This window comes from Nerophis ophidion, linkage group LG20 (assembly GCF_033978795.1).
Source record: "Nerophis ophidion isolate RoL-2023_Sa linkage group LG20, RoL_Noph_v1.0, whole genome shotgun sequence".
In the NCBI taxonomy this organism is placed as follows: Eukaryota; Metazoa; Chordata; class Actinopteri; order Syngnathiformes; family Syngnathidae; genus Nerophis; species Nerophis ophidion.
Genome location: NC_084630.1, coordinates 3,098,432 through 3,111,175, shown reverse-complemented (window position 1 = coordinate 3,111,175; position 12,744 = coordinate 3,098,432). Strand labels below are relative to the sequence as shown.

Genomic DNA, 12,744 nt, shown 5'->3' with positions numbered 1-12,744 from the left:
ATGACACTGCACTCCCTTCCCTCTGTTGCTAGATATTGTAATTGTAATATGTATATGTGGTTTTGGGGATAGGTTGATTGGCAACACTAAATTGGCCCTTGTGTTTGAATGTGAGTGTGAATATTGTCTGTTTATCTGTGTTGGCCCTGCGATGAGGTGGCGACTTGTCCAGGGTGTACCCCGCCTTCCGCCCGATTGTAGCTGAGATAGGCGCCAGCACCCCCCGCGACCCCAAAAAGGGAATAAGCGGTAGAAAATGGATGGATGGATATGTGCTTTGCTATGGAGGTTTTTTTCCCACTCCAGACTGGGCCCCCTTAGGAGCCCAGTCTAGATTGTATCTTTTGACTCATCCTAAATTGGCCCTAGTGTTTGAATGTGAGTGTGAATGTTGTCTATCTGTGTTGGCCCTGCGATGAGGTGGCGACTTGTCCAGGGTGTACCCCGCCTTCCGCCCGATTGTAGCTGAGATAGGCGCCAGCGCTCCCCGCGACCCCAAAAAGGGAATAAGCGGTAGAAATGGATGGATGGATGGATATGTGCTTTGCTATGGAGGTTTTTTTCCCACTCCAGACTGGGCCCCCTTAGGAGCCCAGTCTGGATTGTATCTTTTTACTCATCCTTCCCCAGCGTTTTACCGTTTTCCCCATTTTTTACTGGGCGCCTTGTGGCAACCCATCAGCGTTCCTTTTCTGTAAACCTGTAGACTGTTTGTTTGTCTAATCTTGAACGGGTTTGTGCTGAAATAAAAGTTTCGTTGTACTTGTGCAATGACAATAAAGACCTATCTATCTAAAACGGTGTGCACAAAATACTCTCATCAGAGAATCATGTTTAATGTAAACAGTGGGATTTCTAACAATTAGGAATGTGTCATCTGCCACCTACAGAAACCATATTAAAGTGGCGCCTCTGTGGCACAATCCGGGAAAAAAAAAATATCAGTATATTTTTAAGGGTACTTAAGCATGGAGGTGTTCCCTCAAAAGTTCTGCTTTTGCAGTCTTGATGTTAACAACTTGGGAACATTTCTGCAAATTGTTGGTCCTAGCAAAGAAGGTACAGACCGCTTTTGACTCTTGAAAAGTCGTGATTCTGCTGGACAATGTCTAAAAAAATGTTTGCAAGCTTTCAAATTGAAGGAAAGTCACTTATGTTAACTCAACTCTAGTGACATGGCATTTATTAGATATTTTTCTGGCCCGCTTGCATTATGTGGTGTCACGCAATGTTTCGTGTCTACGCTTTAATGAGCTTCACTAGGTGCAGAAACAGCGCTGGGGGTTGTGGTTTCAACAAGGCAACCTATAATTTGGCTTCACATAGACTTTAAATATGAGAAGTGAGGCAGTTGTCAACAAAACTTGTGGCTTTGCTCGGTTATCTTTGACTCTCCGCCACAGTGCATTTGCTACAGCAGTGAGTTGCAATTTGAAACATCTTGAATGGTACAGCGCGTGTCCGTTTTAAACAAGATGACACGCAATATGTGAACGACGTTCCTGCGGTCGCGTCGTACCTTTGAGAGAATGCTTTGCATGTGCTTTCCCACTTTTTCTCCAGCTGTGGTCTTTAGCGGAGAGCTTGTTGTGTTCATCCAAGGCGGAAATATGAGGCGAAATCACGCTCTCAGAGATAGCCACACATATATCTAGTGAAGAAAAAAGAGCGTAAGGTAATTAAAGATACTGGGACTCAAGACTTTTTTGTGTTGAAGTATTTGGGACGTACAGTTATTGCAGCGGTTGCCGGGGCAGCACATAGCGTCTCGATGGCATCGCTTCTTCCTTCTGCGGCAGCCCAAGCAGCGAGACGGTGCCTGCTGAGGACTGTGGCAGTAACTTCCCACGCTGCACTCTTTGTCGTTGCTGCACGGATACACCTGCTGGGCAAATACATACGTACACCTCATTCGGACTGTATTAATTCATGTGCGAACTTGACAATCATCGACAAATCATTGCAAAAGGCCAGGCCCGCGGACAGGTTTTATCCAGCCCATGGGATGAGTTTCAAAATTGAGCCTAAATTTTAGAATGAAACTGCCGTTCTAAAGATGTCTACTAAATTAAAGTTAAAGTACCCGTGATTGTCACACGCACACTAGGTGTGGCAAATTATTCTCTGCATTTGACCCATCACCCTTGATCACCTCCTAGGACATGGGTGTCAAACTCTGGCCCGCCGTGTAATTTCACTTGGCCCTTGAGGCAATATCAAATTAACATTAGAGCTGGCCCCCCACTGTGACACCGAATTCACCGCTAACACTCTTACTTGCCAACCCTCTCGATTTTCCCGGGAGACTCCCGAAGTTCAGCGCCCCTCCCGAATTTCATCCCAGACAACATTATTTAGGGCGGGCTTCAAAGGCACTGCCTTTGGCGTTCTCTACAACCTGTCTCCATGTCCGATTTTCCTCTATACCAGGGGTGCCCGTTACGTCGATCGCGAGCTACCAGTCGACCGCGGGTGGTGTGTCAGTCGATCTCCAGCCAGGCTTTGAAAAAAAATAGACCTAAAAATGAGTGATCATCAATCTTCACCAAGACGTCACTTAAATGACATTCACGGTACCGGAGGGTCTTGTGAGATGACGCTGGCTGCTGCAAGATCATTATTATGAAAATATGACCGAGAGGAAGGCGAGAAACACTTTTTATTTCAACAGACTCTCGCGCCGTACCTTCCGTCAAAACTCTAAAGGCCGACTGCACATTTCCTATCTTCACAATAAAAGCCCTGCTTCATGCTGCCTGCGCTAACTAAATACAGAGTCTCGGAAAACTGGCGTGCACAAGCGATCCCTCAGAAAGCTGGCGTGCACATCACTTGTGCACGCCAGCTTTCCGAGACTCTTATTTTGTTAGCGCAGGCAGCATGAAGCAGGGCTTTTATTGTGAAGATAGGAAATGTGCAGTCGGCCTTTAGAGTTTTGACGAAAGTCTGTTGAAATAAAAAGTGTTTCTCGCCTTCCTCTCTGTCATTTTTTCATAATAATGAACTGGCAGCAGCCAGCGTCATCTCACAAGACCCTCGGGTGCCGTGAATGTCAATCAAGCAAGCTACGGAATTTGCCGCCAATGTTTTTCTTGTAAAGTGTATGGAAGCTGGATGAATTAGATGCCAAAAACCAACCACTTTCATGTGGTATTGTACAGAAAGGACAACTTTTTTTCTCCTCCATTTGAAAATGTGGGCGTTATCATCATGACTGTCTGATTCCAATCAATGCAAGTCATCAGAATCAGGTAATACACCAACTTATATTATTTTCTTTGTAAAAGAAAGACATCTATATGTGTTACACATACTTGTATTATCATTAAACACATTTAACTTGTTTACAAAAATGTCTCTTTCATAAATAAATAAATATAAATGATATATATAAATGAGGTAGATCCCCTCGAGTTGGTCAATTGAAAAGTAGCTCGCCTGCAGAAAAAGTGTGGGCACCCCTGCTCTATACACACAGTGTGCCGGCCCAGTCACATAATATATGCAGCTTATACACACACACAAGTGAATGCAAGGCATACTTGGTCAACAGCCATACAGATCACAGTGAGGGTGGCCGTATAAATAACTTTAACACTGTTACAAATATGTGCCACACTGTGAACCCACACCAAACAAGAATGATACATTTCGGGAGAACATCCGCACCGTAACACAACAGAACAAATACCCAGAACGCCCTGCAACACTAACTCTTCCGGGACGTTACAATATACACCCCCCGTTATCACCAAACCCCGTCCACCTCAACCCCACCGCCGAAAAGAGGCATTCAGTTTTTATTTAAATTTTATTTGAAACTCGATTTTGCATGTCACTATAAAGTTATATAAGTCTTGCTTGTTCAATATTCAATGCAAAACTTGTTTGGGTCCCTATTAAAAGGTTAATTTGTTCAACCTCGGCCCGCGGCTTTGTTCGGTTTTACATTTTGGCCCACTCTCTATTTGAGTTTGACACCCCTGTCCTAGGAGGTGAGGGGAGCAGTGAGCAGCAGCGGTGGCCGCAACCCGGGAATGATTTTTGGTGATTTACCCCCCAATTCCAACTTTTGATGCTGAGTGCAAAGTAGGGAGGTAATCGGGTCCCATTTTTATAGTCTTTGGTATGACTCGGCCGGTGTTTGAACTCACGACCTACCCATCTCAGGGCGGACACTGTAACCACAAGGCCACTGAGCAGGTGTGGCAATAGACCACATGTTAGTGCACCAGTCGAGGAAAATGAGCAAACTACATAAATAACGTCCTGTAATTAGTTTTTGATATTTTTATTTTATCTTGATAAATTGAAAATTAACACCAATGAGTTGACTGATGGGGCTTCACGGTGTCAGAGGGGTTAGTGCAGGGGTGTCAAACTCAAATACAGAGTGGGACAAAATTTAAAACCGAACAAAGCAGCGGGCCGAAGTTGAACAAATTAATAGGGACCCAAACAAGTTTTGCATTGAATATTGAACAAGCAAGGCTTATATAACTTTATAGTGACATGCAAAATCGAGTTTCAAATAATAATAGTAATTAAAAAATATCAACGGCATATGAAATAAAATTTAAATAAAAATGGAATTGAATTGAATTATATTTATATAGCGCTTTTCTCAAGTGACTCGAAGCACTTTACATTGTGAAACCCAATATCTAAGTTACATTGCCTCTTTTCGGCGGCGGGGTTGAGGTGGACGGGCTTTGGTGATAGCGGGGGGTATATATTGTAGCGTCCCGGAAGAGTTAGTGCTGCAAGGGGTTGTGGGTATTTGTTCTGTTGTGTTTATGTTGTGCTGCGGTGCGGATGTTCTCCCAAAATGTGCCATTCTTGTTTGGTGTGGGTTCACAGTGTGGCGCATATTTGTAACAGTGTTAAAGTTATTTATACGGCCACCCTCAGTGTGATCTGTATGGCTGTTGACCAAGTATGCCTTGCATTCACTTGTGTGTGTGTATAGGCCACATTTTATGTGACTGGGCCGGCACGCTGTTTGTATGGAAGAAAAGCGAACGTGGCGACAGATTGTAGAGAACGCCAAAGGCAGTGCCTTTAAGGCCCACCCCCAATAGTGTTGCCCGGGATGAAATTCAGCAGGGACACTGAACTTAGGGAGTCTCTTGGGAAAATTGGGAGGGTTGGCAAGTAAGAGTATTAGTGGTGAATGCGGTGTTACAGCAGCGGGCCAGTTTTAATGTTAGTTTGATATTGCCTCAAGGGCCAAGTGAAATTACACGGCGGGCCAAATTTGGCCCGCGGGCCAACGTTTGACACCCATGGGTTAGTGCGTCTGCCTCACAATACGAAGGTCCTGAGTAGTGTGGGGTTCAATCCCGGGCTCGGGATCTTTCTGTGTGGAGTTTGCATGTTCTCCCCGTGAATGCGTGGGTTCCCTCCGGGTACTCCGGCTTCCTCCCACTTCCAAAGACATGCACCTGGGGATAGGTTGATTGGCAACACCAATTTGTCCCTAGTGTGTGAATGTTGTCTGTCTATCTGTGTTGGCCCTGCGATGAGGTGGCGACTTGTCCAGGGTGTACGCCGCCTTCCGCCCGATTGTAGTTGAGATAGGCACCAGTGCCCTCCGTGACCCCAAAGGGAAAAAAAAGGTAGAAAATGGATGGATGGATGGAGTTGACTGATGAACATTATCACATAACGTATTCGGAAGGTATAAATAACGACAAATAAAGATAGAATACCATTAACTGCAACATGTATGTGTGAGTTGTCTTTATTTTTATGTTACCGTGCCGTGATTTTACCAGTCCGACCCACTTGAGAGTAGATTTTTCTCCATCTGGCTTCTGATCTAAAATTAGTTTGAAACCCTTGCTCTAACGGTTTTAACTCACGTTTGCTATTATTTTATTACTGTTTGTATGTCTTATTCAATTTTTCTATGCTTTTAATTGCCATAAGTACCATGTGAAGCACTTCAACTTTGATAGTTTTACTATGCTATGTATAAATCAAGTTTGACTCTGTTACAGTCCCTGTTGCCAAAGTCCTGTGACAGTGCCGTTCTAACTGAACTGCAAGATTCATATTCTGCCTTTGACCTACAGCTCCCCCGTCCAAAGGCAAAACCCAGTAACTCAATTTTGGTCAAAACTGAGCTGCTGATAATTTTGGAGTTCTTAGGTGATATGCTTTACATTAGTGTATGCGATATTGTAATTTTTTCCATAAGTAAGCTGTTACACACATGGCAGGACCTAGCAACTACCACATAACCGAGTAGATACAACAGAAAAACCTAGTATCTCAAGGGACCAATCGGAGCTTCTTTGTCAGTCGCCTTAATGAGACATTTTCAGGCATGGGGGCCGACGGTCCACCTGATTATGTGATATTATGGCACGAGGGGATATTTGGAAGATTGGCCCAGGACATTGCAAGCACCTTCATTAAATGTATTCTTCTTGATTCTTCCCCTTGCATACTCTTTTGGGCAGATAACTGTGGAGGTCCAAATAAAAACTGGACGCTGTACACGGCTCTTGCCCAATGTGCAAACGCAGAATGGGGCCCACCTGAGATTTTGTTGAAATATCTTGAGAAAGGGCACACGTTCACGAGAGCAGCTCAATCGGCAAGAAAATGAAAGCTCAAGAAAACATCTATACGTGTGATGAATTTGTAGATCTTTGTAAGACAGCATCAAGACGGATTGGTTTTGCTTTGTTTTCTCAAAATCAGCTAGAAGTGAGTTACTAGGTTTTGCCTTTGGACAGGAGAGCTGACAATGGCATGACAAGCTTCAACCCTCTGCCTAAGTCCATTGGAGACTTACAAAAATAATGGTTGTCTTAGAACGTTCGGATTCTTAAGTGTAGTAGGAGTTGACATAGCTGACTTTCATGCACTTTCAAGCATCCAGGCGGTAATATATATTCCTTTCTTGTGACTTTGATCACTGTAAGCAATATTGAAAGTGGATAGTTGGGAGGATTTGTGCATTGTTTTTAATGAGCACTGCGGAGAACAAGTCAGTGTTAGCAGAGACAGATGGTTCGTTAAGTTGTCTTTTCAACAACTTAAACCTCCAAAACCACAATGTTGTCATACCCTAAAACCAACCCAACATTGTCTTTCTAAACTCGTGACTCATCCCGTCAAACGCAGAGACTGTCTCCGTCACTTCGTGTCTTTTGAGTTGTGGTCCCTAAGAGCTTGAAAAGCAAACAAGCAATTATCATATATCTTTGTACCACAGTATGATAATTGATGTTCAAGAGCCAGTGGTCCCCAACTTTCGTCCATCAATACAATAATAGCATGGTTTGATGTGTGCGGTTGACAAGAGAAGCATGTTTCTACCCAATCAGACAGGAATGGCAACAACAACATCTTCATTGTCATTGTGGAGGAAAGTTATGGGCCGTTTCCTTTAACATACACAAATAGTTTAGCTAATCAGCGTGGAAGCGACGAGCACGGGCGACGTGATTGCTTACGCCCAACTTTGACCTCGAAGTGACATCAGAGTGGAAACGTTTGTTTTATGTAGCATTATTTCCAGGCTATACACCTAATTTTGGACACATTTTATTGTCCATCCAAGTCTATAAGCTACAGGTGTACACATTGAAACACAAAATAATTTACATAGACGCTTGTGATAATTCACAAATTTAACACCAGACAGTGTCTGTAACACAGTATACAGTAGGTCACTGAGCACGGTTCTTGTCTTTCTCTTCCTAGTCCGGCCTTGCGAGGCCCGTTATTGATGCTGGCTTGTTCTTCTGTGCGACAGCTATTTGCTCTTTCGATAGCCGGATTGGTCGCCCTCTGCTTTAAGTCTGTGTCGTGTGCATTTCGTTGTTTTTTCTCCATGATGAGGGTGAGTCCATAACACACTAAATGGCTGCCTGAATAATTTTGTGAGTGTGTTTGATTTAATTTGAACCATTTCATTGGTCTGATGGGACGAGGCTAAATTTATTTACGACATGTAAAGCTAGTATACCCTTAAACAGACCTGGGAAAATTAAGCGGCCCATTGAGCATTTCAATCTGGCCCGCCGGACATTCCCAAATAATTTCTTTACATCTGTAAGCTGGAAAGTGTAGCTGCCATTATGATGTGCAGTGATGTTTTCTAAAGACCCTAAGTCTTCAACTGTACAAAGTATTTCAATGGTTGGAATCTGCAATTATGGATGATATACTAGTTACTATGGTCATCTAATTAGTTACTATGGTCATCTAATTAGTTACTATGGTCATCTAATTAGTTACTATGGTCATCTAATTAGTTACTATGGTCATCTAATTAGTTACTATGGTCATCTAATTAGTTACTATGATCATCTAATTAGTTACTATAGTAATGTAAGTCACAGCAGCTCAGATGAGGCACCAAGCAGTGTGGGCAGGGCGCGTTTCCACAGATGCGGAAGGAGATTTTCACGACAAAGTTCTAAAGATTAGTGATGTATCAAATATATCAGATTGTAGGTGGGTTTATTTTGTACCCTTCGCGTTCATATTTCACTGTTTGTTGCGTTTCACTTGATTATAAAATGTGTCAATCTAAAGGGGGTGTGACATTCATATTTTGTAGATATTCAGTGTTTTATCCTTCATAGAAAAATGTAAAATTCCATTGTTTTTTAAGGAGGTCTGTCATAACGTTTTTACCATTCAATCAGACATTATTGTGAGGTTTTGTATTAGTGTTCATAAAAATAGATATACAGGTCCCGAGACACATTTTTTTTCTCTAAATGTGGCCCCTGAGTCAAAATAATTGCCCAGGCCTGCCCTTCAAAGTCCATAAATTAGCCATAGCTTTGTTAAAAGCTGTAGGTTCAAAGCGGGAGAAAAAAAGTTGCGGCTTATAGTCCAGAAATTACAGTATACTGTACTATATATACCGATATATATATTATTTTGCTTCTGAAGGTCTTGTACTGGTCTCTGAGTTTGACTGTTATGGTCATCGCTCGGGTGATTGGTAACCCCTGACCATCTAAAAAAAAAAGTTCCTGGTATGGTTCCAAGCAAAGGCGAGGTTTTGTTGTTTCTGTTACCTTGTGTTGTCTCTAAGTGACAAATGAACCAATTAAACACATAATGTTTAAACAGCCACAGCTATTAAACTGAAACCCCGGAAAAGGTTCTTTAGTCTTTAGCTGACTACCTCTTCTTGTTAACATTCTTGAGAGACAAAGACATAGAGATAGATGTCATGTGGCTTGCTTTGACCAAGTCACCGGATTAAGGGGGAGACTAATTAAAGGGGCACCCTAAAGAACGGGCTGCGTGTAGAATCTTTTACAGGAAGTGGCTTCTTGATATAATTCCTTACATATGTAAGTGATGTTGGAACCGAAGCCAAACGACTTTTACATGAAGTGTATCACAAATCAAGTGAGAGAGGTTTATTTGGAGTGGTGCCAATCTCAGAATCAGGTCTAGGTCAAGATGACGTAACGTTCCGGTCAAGCAGCTGCAACATCTTTATTCCATTTGACGACGATGACTTTGATTCTTGGCTCTACTGATGGACGTACTTGTCAGGACATTTGCTCAACACAGCAGCCATTCAAAAATAATTTAATATTGTCAGGATATGATGACTTTGGATTCTCTGCCATTAGAACAACATGTTTAGACCGCCGCCTCATTTGAAACTGACAGATCGGATACAGTGCGGTTTACCACACGCTAACACCGACCGACAACAAACATGGAAGAATTTCCAAATCATTATGTGCCAGCCAAATCGCTAACTTCTTTTAAAGAAGGGGGTACTCTAGGTCATCAGGCCGCAACCGAAATACTAATCCAAATGTGAATGTACGCCACATGTTGCTATCCATATTAATACTTCAACGTGTTAAAAGTTGTAGAACACATGGAGACAATGAGGAAATGAAAGAGGTTATTAAATTGAGACTTCATCCATCACAGAGGAGACGGCAGCGAGCTTGGCTTAGCAAAGATACTAGCAAAAGATTTGCAACATATTTCCTCAAGCGTCTGTACTAAATAGAATACATTTGTGTTTAAACAAAAATGTCACTGACATCCTCGAAAAGATGCAACATAGCACGGGCAGCGTCAAGCTAGCTGTTTGCTAAGGCGGTTTAGCATTCTGTCGATTTTTTTCAGGCTTCTTTATTTGCTTTTTTTCAAGACTCAGTGTTTAATGACATTAATGGATTTCAGTCATTAATTTATACATGCCATTTTTTTTATTGAACAACCAAGAACAACAAAGAAAAGTTACACTGATGATAATGGCTCTGGAGGCAAATGACGAATCATGTTAACGAGCCAAAGAATTTACAAAGCAAAACCGCCATCTTACTGGAAATTTGTCTGAAGTCTAATTTTGTGTAAGCAAAAACAAAGCGAAGCACCACCACATGTAAGGAATCCAATTTCTTAAAACAACAATTGGCATGACACTTTAGAGAAACTTTTCCGTTAGTTTTTTTCTTTGCTTCTCATCACAAGAGGCTGCTTTCACAAGTTAGCACACGCTAGCTTTTCCCCTTTTGCGACTATCAACACATGCTAACTTGATGGATGGATTTGACAAAGTACAGAAAATATGATATCTGCCAATGCCTTTTATGTAATACTTTGCCTGCAAATGCTAAACTATGAATCAGTACCCTTGATGATGGATGGATGGATATCATTTATTTTGCTCCATTTTTCACAAGCAGAACGCAAATACTTTTTCAAGACTTGTTCTCAAATCTGTCTTAATCGGTGTCGGGGAGCACTTTCTCAAGATAATCCATCCACCTCACAGGTGTGGCATATGAAGATGTTGATGAGACAGCATGATTATTGCAGAGGTGTGCCTCAGGCTGGCTAAAATATTTCACTGTAAAATGTGCAGTTTTGCTGTATTCTATACAGCGTGGTAGATGCAGAAAAAAAAAACGTTGCTGTTTCTTTTACAGTATTTTAAAGTACCACTATAATGGAAAAATAAGTTATCTCTATATTGAAGCAATTGTTATATATTTCTGATTTATAGAACACCAAAATACTTACAATGTTTGTGAGTGAATAGATATGATCAAAATAATATAAATCTCACAGATATTTCTGTGGGATAATTAGCATGATATGTGACGTGCATGGGGGAACTGCAGATCCCTTTAGCCACAACGAACCTACTACTCACAGCATAATTTGTGAGGGAACAGCTTTTACTTTGGGACAAACGATGATCCAAACCTTTTAATTTTTGGCCTGAATATAAGGAGGATGAGTAGCAGGTTTTAGAATCTGTTTGCTTAACAGATGCCGCTTTGGTGAAACATATAAGCACCAAGCAGGAATATTGCTAAGTGCTGAACAAGAAATACAAACTATGAATATAAAAAAACAATCACTTATTGTACAATGTCTGCTCTCACTGGGATGCCGATTGAGGCAATGTTTGTATATTTCCGTTTAGATGAAGAATCAATCATAATCTTTAAAAGAAACTAAAGGCTCCCTAACAACCGTTTTTTGTGTGTGTCTTTCTTGCCATCTGCGGGTCTACTATCTAGGTGAGAGGCATGTTTTATAATCTAGGATTAATCAGTTTATATACATATCTGTATATCAATACAGCTTAAGATAGTTAAGCTATAAAAAAAAAGATTTATAATAATATTATCGTTAATACTTGGTTAATATTCTCATGAGATTAAATGGAACTAGTTATTTAAAGAGTTTTGTTTTGGAATAGAAGAAATCCCTGTTGACTCCATTGCTAGCTAACTGTTTTTTTTTTAATCTAAGATTTAGAATGTATAAAAAAGGAACAACATGTGTTATTGTCTTATATATGAATTGTGAATGATAAACAGCACATCTCCTTCCCATTTTTGCGTATTTCCAAAAAGACTGTTTACACAATATTTTAACATCATTTGTGGATAGGAAATTGTGTATGGTTTAACACAATTCAGCCTATGAATAGCATTTATTTTGCCATTATACTGGTCCTGGGAATCACCAAATGATTCCCGAGCGTGGTGCATGCTGCTGCTCACTGCTCTCCTCACCTCCCAGGGGGTGAGAATGGGGATGGGTCAAATGCAGAGGACAAATTTCACCACACCCCAGTGTGGTGAACTTCAGTCAGTCAATTGTTGGGACCTTAACTTTAATTTTAACTTACTTCAAGACTTACGACATCAGAATGAATCATATACACTTGTGCCTTACCTACTTAGTGGCCTAGTGGTTGGAGTGTCCGCCCTGAGATCGGTAGGTTGTGAGTTCAAACCCCAGTCGAAGTCATACCAAATACTATAAAAATGAGACCCATTACCTCCCTGCTTGGCACTCAGCATGAAGGGTTGGAATTGGGGTTAAATTACCAAAAATTATTCCTGGGCGCTGCCATTGCTGCTGCTCACTGCTCCCCTCACCTCCCAGGGGGTGAACAAGGGGATGGGTCAAATGCAGAGGACAAATTTCACCACACCTTATGTGTGTGTGACAATCATTGGTACTTTAACTTAACAGTGTGGCCATTAACCAGTCCCATACAAGCTGAGTGAGAGTCTGGTCCTAGTGGCCGCAACACAAACCGCCAAATTCTGATTCTGAAACCCCCAGAAGGAAATATTTGGGGAAAAACAGAAACCTTCCAGGGGTCTTTATCAGCCTGCTGTAACGGCTGCAATGTCCCATCAGAAACCTGTGGGGCAGAATGCTCATGTGGCTAAGAATGTGAAAAACACTCAACCCTGGCAGATTTAG

The 12,744-nt window shown here is 41.6% G+C and overlaps 2 protein-coding genes across 8 annotated transcripts in view; one reads left to right on the top strand and one right to left on the bottom strand.

Annotated features, from left to right (window-relative positions):
- sgms2a (sphingomyelin synthase 2a) overlaps positions 1 to 12,744 on the top strand; it is a 246,777-nt gene that overhangs the window by 43,094 nt on the left and 190,939 nt on the right. The window lies entirely within an intron of this gene.
- The window catches only part of dkk2 (dickkopf WNT signaling pathway inhibitor 2), a 34,510-nt gene that overhangs the window by 4,768 nt on the left and 16,998 nt on the right, over positions 1 to 12,744 (bottom strand). The window contains exons 2-3 of one of the 2 annotated variants that reach the window (XM_061880320.1): positions 1,732 to 1,885; positions 1,520 to 1,651 (exon numbers count right to left, since the gene is read on the bottom strand). In XM_061880320.1, coding sequence (XP_061736304.1) covers positions 1,520 to 1,651; positions 1,732 to 1,885 — 286 coding nt within the window. The remainder of the gene's footprint in view (positions 1 to 1,519; positions 1,652 to 1,731; positions 1,886 to 12,744) is intronic. The other variant, XM_061880321.1, reaches the window with a different exon arrangement.